Here is a 24,988-nt window from a genome sequence, read left to right on the forward strand (position 1 = left end):
AGCGCTGCAAACGTTAGTGTGACCAGTTAGGCTGCTACGTATGGTAACTTTGATGGACGAGCGTCACTGACTGCGTGAGGCATGTATGCCAATGTGTTACGGTTCGGTCACGCAGCGAGCAAACAATATGATAATGCGGATTGTGGCAATACTCTATCCCCAGCTATGTTGCTTGATACAGACTCCTAGCACGGCGAATAGTAAGAAGACGAGAACCTCGGACACAAACTTTAATAATCCAACAACACACGATCAACAGGCGATGCCCGGAGCTTCCGAACCCAAGTCAGTGGAAAGAATGGTATCCTGTACGTGGTCGGATTTAAATTTTCTTGGAGTATCAATAGGCCATTGATTTTTCATAGTTTGACCTTGAAGATGCCAGGAGTTCGCTAGCACACATAAAAACAGCGTTTTCTGGGGGATATTAATATCCCCAACAGTAAGAGATAGTGACGCGTATCGAGGAGACGATAGATACTCACTACTTTCCCTCCGAAACAAAACGAGCAGTTACCGCGACGCATGTGTGTCTATGATCAAGATTCCAAGTACGGAACTGCAGCAGTAAGAGATAGTGACGCGTATCGAGGAGAATACCGATACTCACTACTTTCCCTCCGAAACAAAACGAGCAGTTACCGCGACGCATGTGTGTCTATGATCAAGATTCCAAGTACGTCCAGAACTGCAGCAGCTAAACATTGGTTGAGCCGCTTGTTCAGTGTGCCTCCAGTCAATCCTTAAGTAACGGGAAGAGTGAGCATTTTGAGTGGTTCAGGCCAGTTGTGTTTGGCGGTTACACTAACGCCCATGTGGGTGGTAAGGCTTCATTAACGATTAAGGGAACGTTGAAGCAGAAGTCTGCGTGCACGCCGTACTGATAACGTGTCTCAGTATCAGATCAATGGAAATATACAGCATGCATTTGAAATTTTTTACCGCGTTGGTTGTAAGTTGATGGTTCGCTATAGCATTTTAGTCATTTTACTTTTCAGTCGTTCTGTGTTTGAAGAAAGTGGGTTTCAGGCGAGCATATCGGTCAAAAGACAGGATTTGCTGCTTGATTCAACAGCTGTTGGTCAACAATAGAAAAAGAATTTTCATGTCGATTGTTGAAACGAGCCCTTTGTTCCCCTCACCAGTTCTGGTGTGTTGTTCGCCATAGATGCTTGTCATGTAACTTTAATGAACGACCCGCTACTTACAGCTAAAGTTCATTATAACGCAACACTAGTGTATTTTCTGGCGCGAGCTCCCTAGTCATTATCTGATAATCCTCTCATGGTCACAACTAACCCGATGCGTTTCTTGTTTCAGGTCAAAAAAGAAAACGAATGGTGCGAGGAGAAATAGATCGGGCGCAGCAACGCTACGTTGTCCAGCTCAAATAGTTCAACCTGTGTTAGTTCTTGTTGACCAGTTGTCGTCAGCAAGCGAAACCGTCACTTCACCAATGCTGCCTGAAGCAGCAACAACAGTATATCCAGCGTTGACTGTCAGACTACATACTTCATCCGAACACGATGTAAAATATGCACAACTCACTGTTGCCACAGTGGCACGAACTCATTTTCCTGTTTGTTGACCATTCTCATTCCCGTTTCATGTGCTTCAATGAACTCTGTGCACACTGGAATGTATGCCTAGCTTGTTGCAACTCAGCCATTTACCCCTACCCCCTTGTCCTCAATAAATCTTAAGTACGAATCCGCAGCTACTAGAAGAATTGGGGGCTTGATACTTCCATTTTATCTGTCTGCGGTTTAGCTTCCCTTCACCATATCATCATACAGCACTTGAGAATTATGACACGGTTATTTGTCCTTTCTGACACCAGCTTGGGTTCTTATACACAGGTAACCGGACGTTGGTCTCATACATTATCATCGTGGCTTTTTTTCTGGTTGATCTATATACCGGTTGTCTACATTTTGTGGATCTTGTTGCCAAAGTCCCCCATCCATTGATCTATTTGCCAAAAAGGGTGTACATAAGCCCTATGTGCACGAAGATAACTTTCACATCCATGGTTTGGCCGAGATAGCACAGCGATTAAAGCGCGAATTTTCTGACCGGAAAGTTCGTAGTTCGAACCCAGGCTTTGCATGTCATCTGCTCCTGCCTGTGAGTAACCTCGCAGCATCTAAGCTCTCATGCTCCCTTGAGGTGGCACGACAGCTAGGCACCGAAGGGGTGTTACAAATGAACGATTATAATTATAATTATAATTATAATTATTATTGCATATATGGTGGGCTGCCATCCGCCGTCAGATTGGCCTGCGTCCTCAATCCATGTCTGCGGATCCCGGTACACAATGAGCCGTGTCGAATGCTGTTTGCGCTGAGCCGCGTGTGTACCCAACTGAACGCACTGGCATAAAACCCTGGAAATTAGCCCCAAGGGTGGACAGAAGGGGGTAGTTCAAGGGCCATCAACATGCCCAGCAAGTGATCCATAGTTGTCAATTCCAGTTAACACATATCAGCAGTTGAGCCCCAGTGCACGCGGAAGGTCATTTGGTGGCCCGTACCACTCACATCCTAGACATACATGGCTAGCTAGTGCTGACTGTCATTCAGCTTGGCCTTTATAGTAAACACCAACTCAGTTACTGGTTGCCGTAACCTTTGCATCGGAAAAGAACTCGACATAACCTTGCTGCACCTGCAGTCACTTCCAAGGCAGAGCATCCGGTTGAACCTTGTGTCGTGTAGTGTATGTTGGGCGAGGTTTCATAAGGGATGCTTAATCAATCCAGCCGATGGCATCTTGACCCCCAACAAGGTGTTCAGAGGAGGCTGTGAGAATTGCAGACACCATGTTCGAGACCGATTCCCCTAAGGACACAGTTTGAAGTAATCCCCTGTTTTCCCCTTCCTGTTCACTCCTTACTAGGATCTTATTTGTGTGGTAGGTAAACCGCTATTTCCATTGCCGATTTATTGCTGTCCCTACTGATAATGGCGAGTGTCACATTTGGATTTATCAGAAAGAGGATGCTGATTGGCATTAACGAAATCGTATGAACGTCTAGTTCACTACCTTGATCAGGGTCACTTCTAAGTGTAAGTCGGTCATATGACAAGCACCCGCATTTTCTTTATGTGTGTTTGTATCCAATCGATCGAGCCCTTATTATGGCCTTTTCGACGACGACGCTCGTTTCGTCGACAGAAAATTTATTGATTCTGGTGCAGCTCATGGTCTTAATTATCTCGTTGAGTTACTGTTAGCGGAAACACTATTTTCCCAGTGGTTTCAGTTACTTTCAATGCCAATACAAAGCAACCCGTCGTTCTTTCGTGTGAGCCACCCTCACGATGCGTCTTTGAATGTTTGAATGGAATCGTACTAGATTATCCATAAGACATTTGGTATCTCTCATTGGCTGATCACGAAATCTATAGGCGAATTTCTGTTTGCCTGTTTGTGTGTGATCGAAGTTCTTATCTAAGTCGAACCGGGTGATTAACTGTAAGGCATTTCTTAGTCCCAACCGAATCCCCGTTTTCTAACCTGACCTCTCCAGGGTCCAAATATTCGATGTTCACGCTGCGATTGTGTGCACGTTGTGAATTTCGTGAAAGAACGTTTTGAAAAAAGCTTGATGAAAGTTTGTGGTGTACTGATTAATCGTCACCATCTTGATATGGTGGTCGGGCTGGAGTCTCTAATTATCCCGCGGGCTAAACTGATCGAATTTCTTTTTTTAAGGTCAAACTCTCCCAACAAACCCAAATGGGAGCAACAAGCCACCGTAATACGAGTGCGTAGCGCGATAACAGCGTTCATGACACCCAACCCGGCATCGTTTGAATGGTCACGCATGAACTGATGTAGATGAAACATACTGTACTGAAGCAAGCTTCCCTGTTTCTCAAACTGAAGGATTGAACGCGTCGCTGCTGTTCTATAATTTCAGGGTAACTCGGTGTCAAAGAGGGTTAAGATGCATGAGAGTTATCGGGCTGACGTCCGGCTGTTTCAATCACATTTGAATGTTAGGTGTCCCTACTGAATGCAGGCAGATTGAGAACGCTGCGGCTAGATAGCGAAGAGGTACGATTTCGACTGTTCCATCTCGATGAGCAATTGTTGCATAGTGTATGCAAAAACTGCATAGTGTCTACGACAGCGAAGCATCAGTGTTGAACACTGATGTCATGCTGTCCATGATATTCATGATGGTGGTTTGCATGGTATGAGTTGCAGTTCAGGAGGTCAATTTCTTCTACTAGCGGTTGATACTTGGATGACCTATCGCCTGGCTGCATGAGGAGTGGTCAACCAAGATGATGACGATATTTCAAAGGTTGCGCGACGTGCGAAAATTATTCTGACCGATTCGCACGACCGGGTCGGAGGCTGATGACTGCGTATGTTCACTCAAGTCCCAACGAGCTGCTGGACCGGATGATTTCCCACGGTCACTGTTCAGGGGTGGGTGTGAAGTCTCCAGTCAGCGCTCATCTGATCTATTTACCTGCATACGGGAAAACCTGACCGTCTCAGACAACTGGGGACAACCGGTGATGGTGCTCACCTTCAAAAAGGGCCCCGTAGTGCGTTTGGCAATCATAGGGAGATCAATTTGACCCCAGTCACCATGAGATTCTTGGCATGGTTTGTGGCCTTATGGTGGCTCGTGAGATACATTTGGTTGTGAAACGGCATATCCATGAATCTGAGTGGACGTGTGTAACGGGCTACAGTCCGAGTTGTATTGTTGTATGGATATGAAACCTCTGAGGACATCGGACAGCATAACGTCAGTGTTCAATAACTTTTCGTAATCTATTTCATACTCTTTCAGGTCAAAAGTTGGCCAACTCTGCCTGCATCACTTTGAATTGGGAATGGAAGGCAACACTCTGCCAAGCCACATTTTATACGTTTCGCAGCTTGCACCATTCCGATTGAGTCACTGAGAATAACGCTCGCTCATTAGACGGTGTTACGGAATGTGTAGGCATGGTCGAAGCACCGCTCAGCCAAATGCCTGTTCTCTAATCACCTCGTTACCAATTAATTGATGCCATAGGACACCTGGGGGCGAGATGGCTCAGTGGTTAGAGGGTGAATTTACTGATAATGGTCCGTGGCTCGAACCTGCCTTCTGCCTCTCGACTTCTCCAGTCTAGGCTTGGGCAGCCTGGCAGTATCTCAGTCCTCATGCTCCCTTCGGGTGATGTGGCAGCTGGGCACCGAAAGGGTGCTACAGCTGAACGTGAACCGGACATCAGCAACGATTGTAAGACATCAGTGTTAAAAAACCTGATGACGTCTCAAACCAGTTATCCATATAGGATATGTATTGTGACCGTATGAAAATATGCTTTTACTCTCGCTTCTATTAGAAGTGTAAGGGAAATGTTCAGAAAATGCATGTTCTGAAGCACCACTTTGCTCTTTGAAGATTCAAGGCACTGCCGGAATACGGTTTATGGTTGTAATTTTATTCCACAGGGTTGTGTTTTGCCTCCATCCTCAAACATGAAGACGATACTGTCTGTGTGCTCCAGATCCAGAGGTTTCTCAGCAAAAATTATCTGAACCCCAGTGTTAAGCTGATTATTTCGTCAATGACGAAGGCGGTCAAGAATGGAGAGAGTGGACATCCTTGTCGAACGCCACCATTTTTAGGGAGGCTTTTAGAAGGCCCACCAGATACTGTTACACGCCCAGATGTAGGTCAATATAGTCACCGGATTATTTGCACCTTGCATCCAAAGAACACCAAGGTTGTGGGTCGTTTGTGCAGGTGACCTGACAGAATGTGAAGATGTGGTCGACGAAGCCTCTACCCAGTCCAAATCTCGCCTAGCGCTCACGGGCCAAGGTCCCGCTGGCTGTCGTAAGACGACAAAGGATCAGTGGCCGCAGAAGCAGAATTACAACAGGAGTCAAACTGACGACCCTGAGATTACTACATCCACTACCAGTGTAACGGTGGGTACTACTGATGAAGCATGTGAGTAGTATGTGGCTTTCTCAAATCCGCTTCTCGTCTATTGAAAAGTGAGATTTATTACGAACTTTGTGGAATCGCTTTGTAGCATTTGCTTACGTTTGAATGATTGTCAATGAGTATCCAGGAAAGTTCAGAAAGGCGCGTTCGAGAAGAAGACATAAACAATTTTTATAAACAAGATGCATATGAGTGTTTTGCTCTCCTGTCCAATAGTCTGTAACTGTGCAGCTGGTTTTTCCAATAAATAACTCCGCAGCGAAAGCCTACCTTCTTTCACCAGTGCCCTTCTTTGAGGATAGGCTCTATCAACCTAGATGGATGCAAACAGGCTAGACAAGCACTGACAAGAATTTATCGCCATCGTTGAACAGAACAGGTGGTAGGTCGTCAGGACCAGATACACGACGACATCTTAGTAGAAGGGGCCTCCTTATTCACGGTCCACTTTCCCGCTGAAAGTCCGTATTCCAGACTGGAGGTAGCAGGTGGCAAACTGAATTGTTCGGTCCAAAAGTTCTTTGCTGGATATCAGGGAACCATTATTGTCCCTGCTAGTTTCGCTGACAAGAGGCTTCCGAGGAACTCGGGTAAATTGAGTGGAACAGCCTACGGGCCTCTCCAGGACTATTCGCTTTCATTACTTCGGTCTTTCGGATGCACGAAGCTCCTTGGTGTGCACATTCAGTTTCAACTGACTTCAGATGATGTGTTGCGTTGAATGGCACCTGGGAGTGATTGTCACCTGCTAGTAACAAGTCCCTTTCTCATTCAGCTTTATTCTTTAACTTACTATAAGATTTTTAAATAAATTATGGTTGCAGGCCAGCGGAGCTGAGCCCGTGTTATCCTATCTGTGGAAATAATGGTGGGAAGAATCCAGTGATTGAAAGCCGTCTCAACGGAAGACTGTGCCTGCTTTCAGAACCGCTGACGATGATCACTTTCCATGATTGTTCACTAGTCATCATTTGTTGGAGAAATTTCACCTCGAACATGAACGTTGCCTTACTCGGCGTTCTCAAATCATGGTGGAACGAGCATTCGTACTGGCGACATGTAAATCATCTGAAATAAACCAAGTACCTTTTCCGCATGGTTTAAGATGCATTTCACACACCGCAAAGGGCAAAGTGCTGCTACAAGACTGGGTGGGATCAAACCGAAACATCATGCTTGGAGACGAGCCAATCGACGTGGTAGGAGTTCCGGTTGACTGGCTGTAGATGTGATCACATCTTGAGTCAGGAGGGCCAGGATGGTTTTTTTCAACCTCCGATGCCTATGGCGTCAATTTGACTTCATTTTGTCTGTCTAGGACAGAGTTTACACTAGCGGTGCGACCCCTGCTGCCTTATGAATCGCAGACGTGGCCTGTACGCGCACAGGATATACGAAACCTGTCTGTGTTTAATGATCGTTTTCTCCGAAGCATTGATCGGGAATATCGGATTAGTAATGCTGAGGTACTTAAGAAGAAGCGACTCTCACGATAAGTGCATAGCCCATACTCCATAAGTTAGGCTGGATAGGACATGCACTTCTCATCGCACAAGACCGTCTGGCACGCAGTCTCGTGCTGACCGGAAGTGACCGAGAGGTGGACAGTGCATAACGTGATAACGGGATGTGAAAACACCAACCAGTAAACTGAATCGAGTCGACAGCTGTTGCCTCCGTGGACGGGGACCCCGGGACTCAACTCACCAAAGACAAGTACAACTGACAAAAATGGCCCAATCGCACAGTCATTGACGCCCGTGCATCAAAGCTATGGCATTCAGTGAGTAGTTACCCAGTTCCAAAACTAACAGCGTACCATCACCTCGAAGGCTTGACTCTATTTCCCACACTATTCCAGTTCCCGGTAATCGAAACTGTAGCAGCTGGAACCAATGTGCCCACGGCACGCGGTTCACACAGGAAGAATTGATTTGAATTGGACTGATGACGTTACAAGTTGCTACAGATGACGATCTTGTGTTCATGATTCTCCCCTATTTTTGGGTCACTAGCACAAGATCAGATCATGCCGTGGCTCGTGCCGATTTTGCAGGTCGTTTTCTCACAGACTAAAGACCGTTAATCGCTATCATGTTCACCGCCTGCAAGATTTGTTCATGGAAGAAGTCTGTCAGCAACGGCTGCCTAGTCAACTTGTGCACTGAAAGCAGACCTGTCGGTCAGACAAAGACTGGTTCGAAACCAAGGCAATTTACATTAGCTGTTTTTGCGTCCTTAAACGGTTCCACAGTACATTTGGCGTTGGACTTCACGGTATTCCGTGTCTTTGATCTAGGACAATTGTCCTACCGTATGTCAGCAGTATTCAGCGAGTAGAAGTGCGAAGACGCGCTTGGCCCGGAATCTGCATAATGACCTGGCCAAGGAATGCGGCGATGATGGGAAACAGTCTAATTCTCTTCCCATTCATCTGGCCCACCGAGCCAAGGAAACTGCCGGTCAATAAAGTGAATTCAGAGAATGACAAATCAAGAATTTACTCCAAGTACCTCGGTGGGAAAAGCACTTCTAGGAACAATTAGGCTGTCCTGAAGTGCAGAGCGTGACGTTCGACGCCCTGGCAGCTCCACAATAGGACATCTACACTCTGTCCCAAAAGAAGTTGGAGTTGAGTACGAAGTCTGACTTTTGAGGCTAAACAGAGCATATGGTCTTGATTGTGTTCCATATCTCTCGTTTAAAGATGGAGGGAAAGGATCCGTTCACCGTGTGAGTAAACTCATGCAGAGCCTTTGGAAGAAGAATGAAGCGCCGGAGGAATGGTGGCTATCTGTCATTCCTGTTTTCTAAAAGGTCTTACATCCGAGTAGAAATAGTTTAGTGGAGAACTCAGTGGTTGAAGTACCAGCTTACGGACCGGAAGGTACGTGGTTCGAACCCATTCCCAACATCTCGACTGGCCTGTGTGGCCTTGGGCAACCTGGCAGTATCCCGGCCCTCTTGCCTCCTTCCGTTGGCACGGAAGCTAGGCATAGACAGGTTGCTACAGATGAACGATTTATTTACGTCAGAATGTGAGAAACATTGGGGGATCAGTTTGGACAACGCTGCCCCCAAGTCGTTCACGGGTATCTTCCTATGCGGGCTTATTAGCTCTCGATAGAAAGATTCCGGTGAAAATTAAGCAGGGTTTCGTTCACACGTTTACAACAACAGAGAGAGAGAAGGTCAACAATTGCTGTCTTTTTAGGCATAAAAGCAGCATCTCGATTTAGTCCATCATGCTGATTTGTAGCGCTGTCTGTCCTTCATGGGTTTGCCGGACTTTTTCACACTTCTCTAATCCGTAAACTACAACACCCGTGGGTGCGTAAGTGTATTTGACCAGGAAGTATTCGCGGTTTTCTAACTATGGAGTGGGGCTTCTTCCCAGGGAAGTCTTTAAAAACGGGCGATATTGTGCTGGCATCCAGATACAACTTACGCTGAATAATATACATAATGCTGCAATGCCATTCGATGTGCTATTTGCACCTTCAAAGTACGAGGTCCTGTCACCAACAAAGTTAGTTATGGTATCAGAGCCAATGGAGACAGTAGATAGACTTACGAGTCTGGGTGGTTGTACCATGTCGGATGACAGTATGAGAAAGTTAGTGCTTAATCGCTAAAGGTGGTTTTAATTTCCCTCAGCTGAGGCAGCTCTTGAATGGAAGTGATACATGTTGGTCGGTGATGAGCGGGGCGTGCAACGCAGCGTCGCGTCGTGTTGGTTTACGCTTCTGAGGTTTGACCGGTGTGCATTGAGGACGACAGAATATTGCTTGTCTTTAATCATCGATGTCTTCGAAGCATCCTATCGGATAAGCAACGCTTAGGTGCTATAAACGGGTTCTGGCAACTATGCTCACGTCACTACCACGGACAAGTGATTTACGGGGTCAGTACATAGTGTACATGTAGGATGAACAGTTAACCAAAACGCGAGAACTGCGCTCACCTGCATGCGGCGCGGCAGGTGCTGAAGTTTCAGTAAATTTACTTCAACTCTGTCATGCAATTTACAGGAAATGATACTCCGATATCCTAAAGATCGGTCTGTGTGATTGGCGAACATCATGCATCGGAAATTCATTCGTGACCGTTTTGACTTACTCATTCACACAAGTTAGGTACGCAATCAGTTGGTAAGCGGGTGTGTAGAGGGGTTTTCAAGCTAAAATACTGACTGAAAATCGAGGATTTCGCCTGCCTGACAGGAACTTCAACCACAAATGAGATGGGATGTAATCACTCATCAGCAGCCTCTAAGGTGAGAACGACACTTCCGGAATTGACTGGGTGGCATAGGTTGCTTTGGTTTGTGAAGCACTTCAGTGTACCTCAGTTCGATGGTTTTGGAAATACAACGAGGAAGTGTGAAATTTCGCGGCTATCTCACAGAACGCAGATTCGTGTGCTGATGTCACCAGAAAGCTTGTGTTTTCGGTGATATGGCGGATCGTCTTTTCCCCATACACACCCATTCCGTTTCGCACGACTGAGAAAAAACAACTTGCGTCAAATTTCAGACGTCATGTGCTACGTTCACAGCACTGGTAGGCTGCGTACGACTGGTGATGGTTGGCAGTGGTACCTTCCGGAGACATCAGTCAACTGTGTCGTGTTTAACAGCGACTGTTTTTGACGTGACTCGATCTGCTGCAATCTCTAGCAGGACAGTCGTCCTGGCATGGTACCCCGGTGATAAGACACCAGGAAGGTAGTTTCCGAACTTAGTGCCTCTTTCGAACTCCGAATAGTTGGAATGGTGAGCAGCTGGATCGACTCACATGTGTTCGGTGCGGATCAGCTCTTAGATAATGATCCCACGACTTCGTCTGCAGATCAGATAGTGTATTATGGAGACAATAAGTTGCGAGGAACATGCCGTTTCGTTTCGGTAACATTGGGACGAAATTTCCTGAAGAAGGATCATAGTCGCGTGATCGAAGGTGGCCATCACCATGACGACAGAATTTCAGGTCACGTGCATCTCACAGTCGTTCTAACATCACGTGCTTAGGAGAGAACAATGAACCAACCCACATCGAATCCGGATGGAAAAACGATTATGGATGTGCGTATAAATAACAGCAAAACTGTCCCATTTTTACTTCTGATCATTTGTCCTAAGTGGTTTTTACGGGGTGCATGAAGCTTTCAGTTAGAAAATATTTACCCATGAGAGTCTCTTGAATAAAATGCCGACAACCGAAACGTCGGACTATGCATCTTGTTCCACTACACTGTTTTAACTTTAAAATTTCCATGTTATACACCACATGTGGCTCAACCTTTTTGAAATACTGTTTTCTTTGAATCGAGCTTGTTGAGGGGCTACTTTATGTTGGAACAGTAAGAATAAATCCAGCTCGTGCTTACCTTTGGGAACAGTCCCTAATTAGACGGCCAAGTGCATCACGACTTGCCACTCAGGAAAGCTTCAGCACGTTTCTACCAGAAAATTTGTTTTTGTACATCCTTATCAGTAATAAATAACGCTGATATTGCACGTAGTATCACTTACGAAGGAAAAACACTTTGTTAAAATAAAACCACCGAACCGAAACCTCGGGTAGCCGTAACACCATACACTCCTTTTGTGAGTATTGCAGACAACGGATTAATTCTTATTCCGATCGAATCTCTTATATGCGATAGTTCGTATGCAAACGGTTGTTCCGTCAAACGTCAGGTGGCCGCTAGAATAAACCATAAGCACGCTAAACGATGACTGCTCGCCTCAACAAGTGAATCACTGTGCCGAAACCCATGCATCCAGCTGCCCATTGATAAGATATGTGACTCCCTGCCCAGAAACAGCCGCATAACAGGTACAGGGGCAATGATGCAATTTTCATCGTGATAAGGTCACGTATACGGCCGATGGGTTACCTGGCAAACACGTCCTTCTCATACACAGGCATTAGATCTAGACTCATCATTTCAGAACCCATTAAACTCCCGTCTGTAGGTTCTGATGACGTGAATATCTGGATCCAATTAAATTCAACCAGTTGTGGAAGTCATACAAAGTTAATTAGGCTGACAGATATCAGTGGATAGTGTGCAGAAGTGGGTGTGCAGTTTAAGTAGCTGCATTTGGTTGGGCGCATGCTTTCTTCGTAGTACCATCCGAGTTCATAAACCATCGTCATACTTTGGTGCTTTCATGTTAAGTTGTGTGCGTACGAGCAGAGGGTTTGGCGTGTAGCGAAAAGGGAGCGGCACCCTATCGAAAAGAACTCCTCAGTAAGTCGCATTACAATGCATTTAAATTAGAATGGAGAGCCAGGTTTGAATACTATGAAAAACGGCTTATATATCTCACCTAAGAGTAGAACCAGCAGGTTAGTTAAAATCTATAGGTCAGGCAGCCAAATGTAATTTAAATGCCGATGAATCCAGTTTGTTTCAGGGGTAAGATCCCCGTTATCGCCTGCGGGGATAGGACTGTTATAAAGAATGGATGTCATCCCCGCTATGTTTTTGTGTTTTTGGAGGGAGTGAGTTTAATGGCCGCATGCAACAAACTGCTGCCAGACAAACTTCTTCAGTGTGGCTTGGATGTAGACTTCGGTCTCTGATCAAGGGTTAGAAAAGGTATGCCCTGAAAGCCAACCACTCCAATCGTCCAACAAAATGAGTCAGTGGTCACAGCGCGAATTTACTGACCAGAAGGTCTGTGGTTCGAACCCGACCACTACCTCTCGACATCCCCTGTCTAGACTTGGGCAAACTGTCAGTATTCCAGCCCTCGTGCTTCCTTCTGCTGGCATGGCAGTTAAGTACCAAAACGGTGCTACATTTGGGCGATTTATTGATTTATTTATGCGTTATAAATGGCGAAAAATGGTACTGGATCCCTGATTACCGTCACTTTATCGGGTTGTAGGGCCGTTGGTTGTATAAAGTCGGTATGAGACGGCACGTAATGGGAATTTTCAAGATAACCTTGCGCATACTGAGAAGAACCGAAGTTTGATAAAACGGCATTGATTTTTCCCAGCTTGCAGGCCTTAGTTAATTGTTAATGCAACCGACTAAAAATGGGGCTCTAACTGGTGAACGCCAAAAAATAGGTAATTCCGAGTTACCTTGGTCTCATATTTGCATTTCATAAGGCCTGGCAATTGACAGTAATGTCCTAAACCTGCCTGTGTATACATGCATGGGGAGATTCTTTGAACAAATTGACCGGATGCTGCAAAAAAGCGAAATATCAGAAAAAAGACTCTGCAGATTGGAAGCAAAATTGATAAATGCGGTACAAGCGAATAATCTGATACCTTAGTTTGAAGAGTAAGGCAGCGTATGAATATCAGCAAAAACAGTGGAGTGAATGTTTGACTAGGAAACTGGTTCGAATTGAGTAACCAAAACGTTGATTGTCGGTGACCTAATCCCAAATAAAACCTACACAAAGCCAAATCAACACCACTCATAGGGTTGCTGAAAATTCGCCGACAACTAACGACCGGTTTCGCCCTTCTTGAGGCTAATCAGGTAAGCGCAGTCCCCGAGTGTCCGTCAAACTTATGTTCTACTTGAAACCAAGTTGCACCAAATTACCGAAATACACTCATTTGCAAACTAGTTTGGCTTTGCGGGAGAGTCACCTGGAACCCAGCTGAATCTCTCGTTTGTAATGTTTCCAGGCAACTTAATGTGCTGCACCAGGCCGCCTCATGTTTCAGTCGCTACGATATTCGAGAAACTCGGGAACTGCGCCTACCTGATGAGCCTCAAGAGGGGTAAAACCGGTTGTGAGTTGTCGACGAATTTTCAGCAACCTTATGAGTAATGCATTACAAGTATACATGTACCGCGATATCTCGAATATTGTAGAGACATGAGACGCCCTGGTGCAGCCCATTCAGTTGCCTGGAAACATCACAAAAGAAAGATTCAGCTGAGTTCCAGATGAGTCTCTCGCAAAACCAAATTAGTTTGCGAATGAGTGTATTTCGCCAAATCAACACCATTTCATATACATGTGGGACTCGTTCGCTGCTATTATTAAGCTAGTGAAACAACTAATTTGTAGCAGTGTCCGAGTGAAGCCGATATTTCTGAAGCAAGTGTACTTCAAGGTCTCTTCATTGTTGCGATTTGAAAAGGCGGAAAGACCACCCAGGGTCCAGCCTACTGAACGAAGACAGTATTGGAAGAATCGGTATTTGGACGACATTAAGCAACCCCGGAGTATAATCTTTCTCTAACGGTACCCACTTTCAGGTTCAAGCCGCTTAAACATGAATATCCTGAACAGATTCGTCGAAAAGTAGCCAAAAGGTAATAGACATTCATTCTGTGCAGTAGTAAGCAGTACTTTCAACAATTCGAAAGTTGAGGTTTGACCTTGAAAGTGATAGGTTATAAATTATCATTCAGTTTGGGGTACAGAACGTGACAGCTTTGTCAAAATTGTCAGCTGTGACTTTATCAACACGGCCAAGCTGAATGCCCGTCCGAAGTACCTATAGACTATGCGTTTAAGCTAAATTAACAGTATGGAGAGAAGATGAAAGATTAACTACTATTTGTGACATGTCATCCCACTTGAAAAGTGATCAAACAGGAGAGAGGAGTTTCAGGACATCACATGCCAGTGCATCGGGTCCATTTACTCGTTTTCATAATGTTGATTTGAGGCTTTAACGCATTCTCGCGCTCACAGACAAAAGGCCAAAAAACTGCAAGGTTGTCGCACGAGATTTTGACCTGTAAGTAAAACCAATCTGGACTGAAAAACCGATAAGCAGTGTACAGCTGCTTCGTCCTTATTGGGAAAATCAGCAATGCGTATCTCAATTACCCACCGGAAGTTTCGAACCCTCGACATTCTCTTTAGTATTTTAAACACTTGACCGTTCAGCCACGAACGAATGACCACCAGTGTGATTAGTTCTCAATTAGTTCCAATCGATTATATATATAGTCTCTCAGATAATGTGGTCACATGTTGACCAGCTCCTCAAGTGACAACTGAGATGGAAGTTTCAATCATCATGTGAATTACTCTTCTTTCGAGCCACTTAAGATTGTTGATGTGAGCAGGTTTGAAATTATTCGATGAAGATTCTGTGCTAGAAATGAAGCCAGAGTATGCTGAAAAGCTAATAAGCACTGTACGACTGTTTCATCCCTAATGAAACTCATCTACAGTATCCAGCTCACGAAAATTAGTTTCGAGGGTTATGAAACATCTGATCGTGGAAAGACATCAACCCACTGCGTTCATTCACTGATGAATGAATGAAAGCTACAGGGAGCTAAGTGTCTTATCGATTCGTTGTAAGTCAACCTATCGCGGCCTGTTTATACCCAGAATCATTTACTCAAAGCATATCATACTCAGATCGATTTTGTTTTTTACTGAGAAGAAATTTTACCAAAAGACAGTTGTCTTTGCACGGGACTCTTTTTGCTCGAGTGTTTACTAACTTATTTCTTCGGCTGTCACCTTGTCTTGGGTAACACTTTATCGCCATAGTCGATTATATCAAAAAATCTATCCTGGACAAATTGCTCTCCGGAACCGTTAACCGCAGACTACCTCGCCTGTGGGAGGTTTTAGTATTTAACAATTTGACTAAATAATTTGCACACAAAACGACTGAGTTATCACGTTCTGGGATAATCAGGTATCATTAAATGACAGACTGGAGGCAGAATGGAAAAACCATCGCGTATTCAACATTAGATGCCTAAAGCACAATATCATTCCCACGTCCCTGATTGTGAACACACCGGATACGTCAATTACTTCTAAAATTGCTTTGTCAGCGGCCGTCATTCTTTACCTGACCACCCAGCGATTAACCGATTTATGCCGCCACGCCAGTCAACACAGCCAAGATTTTCAGGCCGCAATCTGGCCCGCCGACTTCCAAATGCTCAGCACCAAAGCCACAGTAGTGAATCTTACACAGGGTCGGCAGTGCAAAAATAGGTAGATACGTAAGTTCAACCAACTGCTTTCCATTACTTAGGGCTCTAGAATGGTCACAGAGAGGACGAATTCATCCGCCAATTACTGTAGTGTTGTTAACTTGTTAGATAGGCCACTGAGCGAAGACAAACACTGTCTGTTAGAAAAGGGACTAAACTTCGCTGTGAGCAGAAAAGTAATAAGAGCAGAGGTAATAATTCCTAGTTTTGAATTGCTGTTTCAAAAGATTCCGTCAGCGGAAGCTGAGAAGCTACGAGTACAAATGGTCACGGTCCTAAAATCCCAACAGCTTGGAGCTTCAAATACTGCACCACCAGAGCGGAGAGCACTGAACACACTGAGACAGTTAAATAGTATTTTCGTTGCCAAGGCCGATAAAGGTGAAGCCACATTAGTAATAAACGAGAGCGACTATCTTCAAAAGGTCAGGCAACACCTCGCCGATGGACCCTACCTACAAATTACCGGTGGCAGTATTATTTCACATGAGATAGCTAGATTCTTAGTTGGTATGATAAAATCACTCACGGGGAAGTCAGGCACCTTCATTAGGAATTCATACGACTTTGCCAATAAGGTCACAGGGCTTCCTTTGGAAATGGACGAAGTCCTCGTGAGTTTTGACGTTATCTCAGTGTACAGGAACATCCATTGGGCATCCATAGACTGTAGAGGTAACTAAGTTGTTACTGGAAGACATAACACTTGAGGAACTGACACAGTTCTCGGTGGATGAATTAGTTGAGGGTATAAGAGTGTGTATGAATCTCGATCGAAACAATTGTTTACTCACAACAGCAAGGTCTTGCAATGGGATCTAAAATATCCCCAGTTTTGGCTAATATTTATATGGAGGACTTCGAACAAATTGACTTGGTCGGATATCATTGTCCACCGGAAGTTTTTTGGGAAAGCTTTGTTGTAATCAAATGAGATAACGTGAACAGCTTCCACGAATATCTCATTAGTTTAAATCCTATTAAGATAGTGTGAGCAGATAAGCATCAAAGACAACATCGGTGTTGACACTAATGCTTCACTGCCGTACAACCATAACGTTCATCTAGTTATATATATATATATATATACATATATATAATAAAAGCCCTAGAATGGGTAAGGGAGGGGACCTAGTACTGGACCATGTCAAGTTTCCGAGGTGCCTACGCCCCAAGCACTCAGTCAGACAATCTGGAAAGAAACCGACAGCAAGAACGCCACTGACATCGATTAGCCACCATTTATTGCAACATCTCTAGCCAAGCATAGGCGGGGTCACGGGACCCAATCCTGGAAGGCGTACAACACCCAAGCTCTTCGTGATCTCCTTCACGCCCCTCTGCCAAGTCATGCGCTGCCCACTTCACGGTTTGCGCCATTCTGAAGGGAGCATGGAGAACAAAACTCGCCTCGGTGGACGGTGTTTCGGCATGTGTAGCACATGGCCGTCATTTTGGTCGATGAAGGTGAATGTTCTTCCCGATTGAAGTACCTGTCGCACATCCAAATACCCGTTTTCTAATCACCCCGTTACTAACAGTCTGACAGAAAGAGTGAGAATTATAAACTCCTTTCTGACGATCATAGCACTCCCGCTGGTTGGCGTGATCGACTGTCTTTTCGATGGATGAGTTAAGTGATATGGAGGGTGTTCGCCATAATGTTCTCTATAATTTTGTGGCCTCACAAATCGGTCTTTGGACAAGAAGTGAAGCGTACTCACCAACACACCGGGTTCTACTGATCAACGCACCTTCATACAGTTTAAGGATTTCGCCCTGATATTTTTATGCCTATTTAATTTATATTCTATTGTAAATTTATTTTTAATGCCTTAGAAGCTGCTGGTTCACTGATATATTTGGTAGTTTCGAGTGGACCATCCTAACCTTACCTTCACTCCGGGCCTAAAATGCATTAGACCAACTAAGTATGGTAAGCATATTCACGGTGAGCACAACACATTCAGAGTTGATTAATAACACGTTTTGGAGTTGTGACACACGGTTAGGCTGCATACTGTGGGCAATATGTAATTTCTGCTTTCCGACAACAAACTTCTGATTATCTGCATACCTGCTACCCTGGATTTGTTGAGTGGAGGTACTGTTTTTTGAACAAGTTGGTGTGGACAACATTATTCTTACTACATGTATTTGGAGCTGAAAGGATGCCAAATACACCATCCTACCTGAAATTCCACCAGCTGGTTGGGTCGCTGTGTACCCATCAAGTGGTGGAGGTCCCAGAATCACAGGAATTTCATGGAGATTGCACTGAGTAATTTAGGCCAAAATAGCACAGGATGTTTCCAACGGTCAGCCTCAAAATTCAAACAAATATGATGAGGTCCAGTGACGTCACAATGCGCCATCTTCAACAACCAAATGTCCAGGTATCGGAGCCAACCTACACAGTTTGCTTACTGATATTTTGGTAGTAGTTAGAAGAATAGCGAAAATTCTGTGTGCAGAGGTCCTTGACTTTCCTCACACAGAATGGAATAATTTTGGAGTAACTGGCTAGCCAGGAACTGATAGTGGATATGAACACCGAGGTCTCACATTTTCGGTAACAAGTATGGACAATACCATCAGTTCAGAATAGCACGCGATTATGATTGTCATGGGAATTACCGAAAGCTAGGAATGGAGAAGCTACGGCGGAGTGGAGATTGTGCATGAAAGTATTTTGCAGTGGTCAAGATGAACTACAGATACCCGTGGACATCACAGTATGAACAAGGGCAGTGCTACCTGCATTCCCACAATGATTTGGTTATTACTTCGGATTCGGGGTGAAACTGAAACATAATCGTTTGGGGTTTGGTGCAGGGCCGTTTACTGGGGCGAGATGGCTCAAGTGGTTAGAGCGCGAATTTACTGACCGGAAGGTCCGCGGTTCGAATCCGACCTCCGCCACTCGACTTCCCTGTCTAGGCTTGGGCAACCTGGCAGTATCCCAGCCCTCGTGCCTCCTTCGGGTGGCATGACAGCTAGGCACCAGAAGGGTGCTACAGCTGAAAGCTTTCTCTTTTTTCATTTACTGCACATTCCCTACAGAAAATTGAGTGATTAAAACGTCCCCGAGCAAGGTTATCATCAACCTGCGGGAGAAGACACACGAAAATGAGGGCAAAATGCCCAACAGAATGTCGCCAATGTAGAGTATCTTACTAAAGGGTTTCGGAAACACGGAACTTGTTAGCCTTTTCACTGAGAATTATTTAGCGTGAAGTCAAACCATCGAACAGCGAGTAGTTGAAGAGGTAATATTTCCCAGCAAAATTACCCAGGCGTATTTTTTTGCCATTCATCATTGAGATTATCATAACCAGATAATTACCTGTCAACTTCAATGAAACAATAAGCTTCTGTAAGGAGGATGTTACTTTCGAGGAGAGGACAGTTGACATCCAGTGAAACCACTTGTCACGACGTTCACAGTACTAGGATATCCGTTGAACACATTACCAAGCTGATGTCAAGTGCTGGTATTTATCGACCCTTTTGGACTGGCAATTTTTGGCAACGTGATTACCATTTTCATATACAAGTTTCTTCGGCTTTGTATTTTTCTTAAGAATAAGGCTGTTTGAAGTAGTGAGATTCCTAGAAATGTCGTATGAACTAAATCATTCTGATACACTCGATACCTGCATAGACAGTACACCGTAAAGCAATGTTCGCTGACTTAAGCAGTCTGGTCGGTAATTTTTTAATCCAATATTAATCCTGGGAGAGACTTGGCCCAAAGGATAAAAAACGGGGTAGAAATTAGAGGCAAACGGAAAAATATCGCTTTCATCTACAATGCACTGATGATTTCAATTCGACGGGTGACTGAACGTTTTCAACTAGATTGTCCGGCTAAGCAGACAAATTAAAGTGTATCATTAAAAACATAACACACACTATTCAGTTCAATTACATTTTCACATATTTCTGCCTGAAAACGGACATCGCAAGTGGTCGATGAGGGACCGAAAACCGGAAGAAATTTCTCGGTACTTCACAGTGAAGTGAATTCCAAGGAGCATAGAAATCCACTATAAGTGCACTCTCACTCGACAGCCAAAATGTGAACGAAGGTGTTAGATAGCTGATAAGTGGGAAGAAGCAGGAACTACTTGTGGTGTCCTGGCATCTAACCAAGCATGCACATGGCAGCACACATTGCAGCTGCTCAACTAAGATCTAACCAAGCATGCACATGGCAGCACACAAAGCTGCTCAACTAAGGAGCGACGAAACTCCTTCCCGTTTTCTGTATAGGTCTAGTTACTTACAACAGTAGAATAGAATAACAATCAGGTTACTCATTGCTCTCCATGAAATGCTGGTATACTTCCCACGCACACGCCGGTTGGATGTGACCAAAACGCACAACATATGAGTGGTCTCATTCATCAGTCTCATTAAATTCTAGACTGTAGAAGAGGTAAATCCCGTTTAAGCTCACAGGTTAAGTGGCACATCAAAGATACAACCACAGATTCACCCATTCCTGCATTATTCCATCGAATACCTAATCTCACACACAATTTTATCGATTAACCTATCCTTTCGAATCACAGCCAGCACGTGCGCCCACAGACTTTGTTGGTGAGTTAGTGAAATGTCCTTCCAAAATTTAGTTAGTCGAAGTTCAATAGCCAGTCAAGCCCGTGAAGAAGATGAGATATACCTCAGCACACGAGCCCAGAGATTTCTGTTCAGTTCATCTCTTGTTCGAGATGCGTGCGTTTCGCGCCTGGAAATCAAATACAAACGAGATCTCGTCTCACTCAAGCTGTATGAGAATTTCCACTCCAAGCTGATGACGGGGATGTATTATTTACTTATTACAGTTAACCTATTAACAATCTTGATAGAATATCCTTCGACATTTATGATTAATCGAGTCCACCAACCACCGTATCAGATCGCACTGACTCTAAATGTGGTGTGCCTTATCTTCTTTTATTACCGCTGGTTCATAATCCATTCGATGTCGGAGAAAGAAAAGTCAAGTGAAACCATATTTATGAAAGTAACATTTGGCATTCTCGTCCTGATGACATTGGACATGGTTATCTATCTCATCTGCCAAAACATCCCCAACGCAGTGCCCGTGCAGTGGTCTCGATGTCTACGTCCCATCCTTTTGCTCACGTTTCCAGGAAATCGGCGACTACGAGCCGCCTTCAACAACCTACGTCGTACAGCCTGTGACGTCATACCAGTGTTCGGTCTGAGCATATCTGTTGTGGCTGTCATCAGCATAGTGGCAAATGCAGTGCTAACAGGGAAAAAGTTGGTCTATCCCAACAACACTCCATACTTTTCCGGATATCTTGACATATTTTGGGAATTTTATGTGCTTTCGACCACAGCTAATTCACCCGAAGTCATCGTACCAGCCTATGAACACGATCGGATGTATATTACAATGTACATTATTGTGGTCGCATTGAGTACCTGGTTGTTCACGAGTATACTGACTGCGTGCGTTTACAATTCCTATAAAGCCCATCTCGGTGAGTCTGTGGTCAGTGTGGTAGCGAAACGGAAGAATAAATTGGATGAAGCTTTCCACCTTGTATGCACGCGCACACCAAACGGTGAACTGGGTATCAGTCAGGGGACATTTCTGCGTCTGTTGCGGCTTGCAAAACCAGGACGAACTGAAGACGCAATGCGGGTAATTTTTCATTTACTGAACAAAAGTCGCTCGGGATTTCTGAATGTGACTGAGTTCGGAAGACTGGCCGAGTACATTAGAGCTCGTTTCGAAGAGGTGGAATTGAGCAGAAGAGAGTTTCAGAAATTTGTACCGCGTTTTTATGATCTGTATTATTCACCACCATTTCAGTTATTCAAAGGAGTCGCTGAACACCGAGTTACCAAGTTATCTTTCACCTGTCTGATTATGGCCAATGCAATAACAGCCATTTTATTACATCCATATCCATCTTTGCAAAACGCAGCCGAATGGTTCTTCACCTTGATATTTCTGTTCGAACAGGCCATAAACTATGTGCTTTGCGGTGGGATTCGGTTTTTTAAAAGCGGTTGGAATATGTTCGATTTCATTGTGGTCTTCGTGGCGTTCTTGGCAAACATGTTACACAGCTGCTTGGAAGTACTGGGAATTCGAATAACCACAGGTGTGACACAAGTCATTTTGATTCTCCGAACACTCCGCTTGCTGAGGTTTATTCGAGTAGTACCAAAGTTTAAAACGATAGTAGATTCCATTGTCGTCATTATACCCTCGTTGTGCAATTACCTTCTCATTCTGATGATGTTTTTCTACATATATGCTTGCATTGGGATGGAGATTTTTGCCCATGCCTATGAACCACCGTATCCGCCAGGAAATTATACGCCAGAAACCAGCTGCGCTAGTCATCTGTTGATCCATTCAGATTTTGTGAAGTCACACTATTGTATGTTCAACTTCAACAGTGCGGCCGAATCCTACCTGCTCCTATTTACATTGGCTGTGGGCAACAATTGGCACCACCTGGCTGATGGGCTCCAACTGACTGTATCTAGCTGGGTCAGGGTGTATTTCATAGTTATTCACTGGTCATGCGTGATACTTGTACTGAATGTGATATTGGCCTTTATCATTGAAGCATTCCTGCTGGAATTCGATACTCGTCAGACACACTTTGAAGCATACGTGCGTCAACGACTGGTGGAACTTGAAATGGATGCCAATATCGAACTGGAAAAGCGTGGGATCTACGGTTACGGAACACCTGGGTTCCATATAACACGAGAACAACTGGACCATGCATTCCCACACAATGCACCGGTAACAAAGGCGTTCCTGGCGCTCGAGGATCATGCATCAATTGAAGTGCTTATGTTTCGAATGTTTGAACGCGAGATAGAACAACTGATACGAGATCTACGAAGTGACGCGAAAAATGCTAAGCAGTACAAAACTCGTGACATATACTCGCAGTTTAACCAGTAGAGGGCAAGTTAATTGCGGATGATGATAATGAGTACACATAATGTGGAAGTGGCTAAATGGAGACGAGGTAACCGATAAAACTTGAAACACCTCATTATCTTATACGTTACGCAGAATGACTGCGTATTTATGTTCTGTACACTCTAAAAGATAAATACAGTCTGTGGACCACTCACTGTCATCAGTTAAAACAACGCCTCATTTATTACGCACCAAGAATGAAGGAAATCCCATTAGAGTATGAAGATTTTTCATGTCTGTCTCTGTTTGTTCGTTAAGACAACCGTGCGCGATAGCAAACCATAATTATTCAGAAAAAATTTAATTACAAACGTCACACAACAAAATTTTTCAGCACAAACTACCCGTGGAATGTGTCTAAATAAAAATAATTAAGACTGACATCTGAGATACTTCAAAGCCATGATTGGACGCCCTACAGCTAAAATGCTGTTTTACGAAAGCGAAGCGCTAGTGTTCCTGTTTGGTGTTGGTGTCGGTAACGATGATAAAATACTCCTCGAATGCAAGTTAATAATAATAAAAATAATGGTTCGGCTGTAGCACACTTTCGGTGCCCAGCTACCATGTCAACGGAAGGAGGCACGAGGGCTGGGATACTGCTAGGTTGCCCAAGCGTAGACAAGAGCAGTGGAGGTTGGGTTCTAGCCACGGACCTTCCGATCTGTAAGCTGAAGCCTTAAACACTGATCAATATCGAGCCCAATGCATTTCATCCAGGTTGGACGCGCAGAAGTCTCCTCTGTGACCCACTTTGAAGTGTTAGCAGTTCCGTGGTATGGGATCGAAAACTGACACTTTAGAATATTACATGTGGATGGCGTAGACTAGATAAAATAATTGCGTTAGCATGGTAGAAGCACTGTCCAAAGGAGTGATTTCAATAAGTTCAGAAGTTAAGTTTCAAACTTTCTCCAATTGATTGAAAAGTTAAGAATATCTTTCTTATTTACAAAATCAATTGGTGGGACTAGATCCGGACAAGATCCGTTGGAACGCTATTTCGCACGAAGTTCCTGCGGTAGTTCGTTGAAGTAGTGTTGTCAATAGGGACCACTAGGCCTTCGTAGTCATCCGATGAATTGCAGTGATGAGTTTTCGCTATTCCGAAGAAAGTTTTGGTGGACACTGTTGCACAACACCCGTTCTTAACTTTTACTAGCTTCTTCAGCTTTGAAAAAATTCACTAGGGGTTACCTGACGTGGGCAGGTAACATACATCAGACCGTGCGCGTTGAGTGGAAAATCAAGGAGACTGCACGAATGTGCATGTTACGAAGAACGGTATGTGGCTGAAACTACCGGATTTCAACTCTACACGAAGGCAGCTCACAAAATTTTCCTGGTGCAATTTTCAGGAACAAATCATGAAAGTTATTTGACAAAACGTAGGGAAAACGCCCTTTGTTCTGTCATTCTTTGAATGCTACGATAGCCTTGGAGTATAGCACCCTAGAGATGAGGAAGAGGCAAAGTTGCGAAAGGTTACCAGGTCATTCGGCTTCGCTAGGAGTACACACGACCACGGCATAGAAAGGGCTGTGTCATACCATACAGGGGTTGAAATGTTGATAATAAACCCTCTTGGGTTTATTATCAAGCCCTACATTAAAGATTCGTACTGACTGAGCTGATCGATTAGCCCTCCGACTTTAAAAGATATGAAAGTGAGTTCATCAGTACAACGGTGAGCCACTGACTTCGTCCAGGCCATTCGCACCAGCACCCCGGATGAGCTTTCATCTAGCAACTTAATTTGTGAATATTAAGAATCCCCACTTACCGGAACTACTAAACCAACCACTGTTGAGGCCGATATATCCCAAGGCTGGAGACAGTACATACAGTATGTGCAACCATACATCGCAGTTGTACGCCCCTCAACAAAATTATCGGACTATTCGTTTATTGTCCCAACTCCAGTTCGGGTCAAGGGGTCGAGACTCCATCAAGTCCAGCAATAGAAAAAAAATGTGGCTTTAATCGGTCGGCGCATAAATATCAACAAGAATAGGTGCAATAAGATTATGGGATGACCAGACGGTGCGCTGTCAGGAGATATT

The 24,988-nt window shown here is 44.4% G+C and overlaps 1 protein-coding gene across 1 annotated transcript in view; it reads left to right on the top strand.

Moving 5' to 3' along the window:
* T265_05109 (hypothetical protein) overlaps window positions 1-22,904 on the top strand; it is a gene marked incomplete at both ends in the record, with an annotated part of 44,539 nt that extends 21,635 nt beyond the window's left edge. The window contains 5 exons of the mRNA XM_009170026.1: window positions 5,698-5,977; window positions 15,770-15,935; window positions 15,984-16,548; window positions 20,512-20,539; window positions 20,572-22,904. Of these exons, the coding sequence (XP_009168290.1) occupies window positions 5,698-5,977; window positions 15,770-15,935; window positions 15,984-16,548; window positions 20,512-20,539; window positions 20,572-22,904 (3,372 nt within the window). The remainder of the gene's footprint in view (window positions 1-5,697; window positions 5,978-15,769; window positions 15,936-15,983; window positions 16,549-20,511; window positions 20,540-20,571) is intronic.
* Window positions 22,905-24,988: the final 2,084 nt, after the last annotated feature.

This window comes from Opisthorchis viverrini, assembly GCF_000715545.1.
Source record: "Opisthorchis viverrini unplaced genomic scaffold opera_v5_92, whole genome shotgun sequence".
Taxonomy (NCBI): Eukaryota; Metazoa; Platyhelminthes; class Trematoda; order Opisthorchiida; family Opisthorchiidae; genus Opisthorchis; species Opisthorchis viverrini.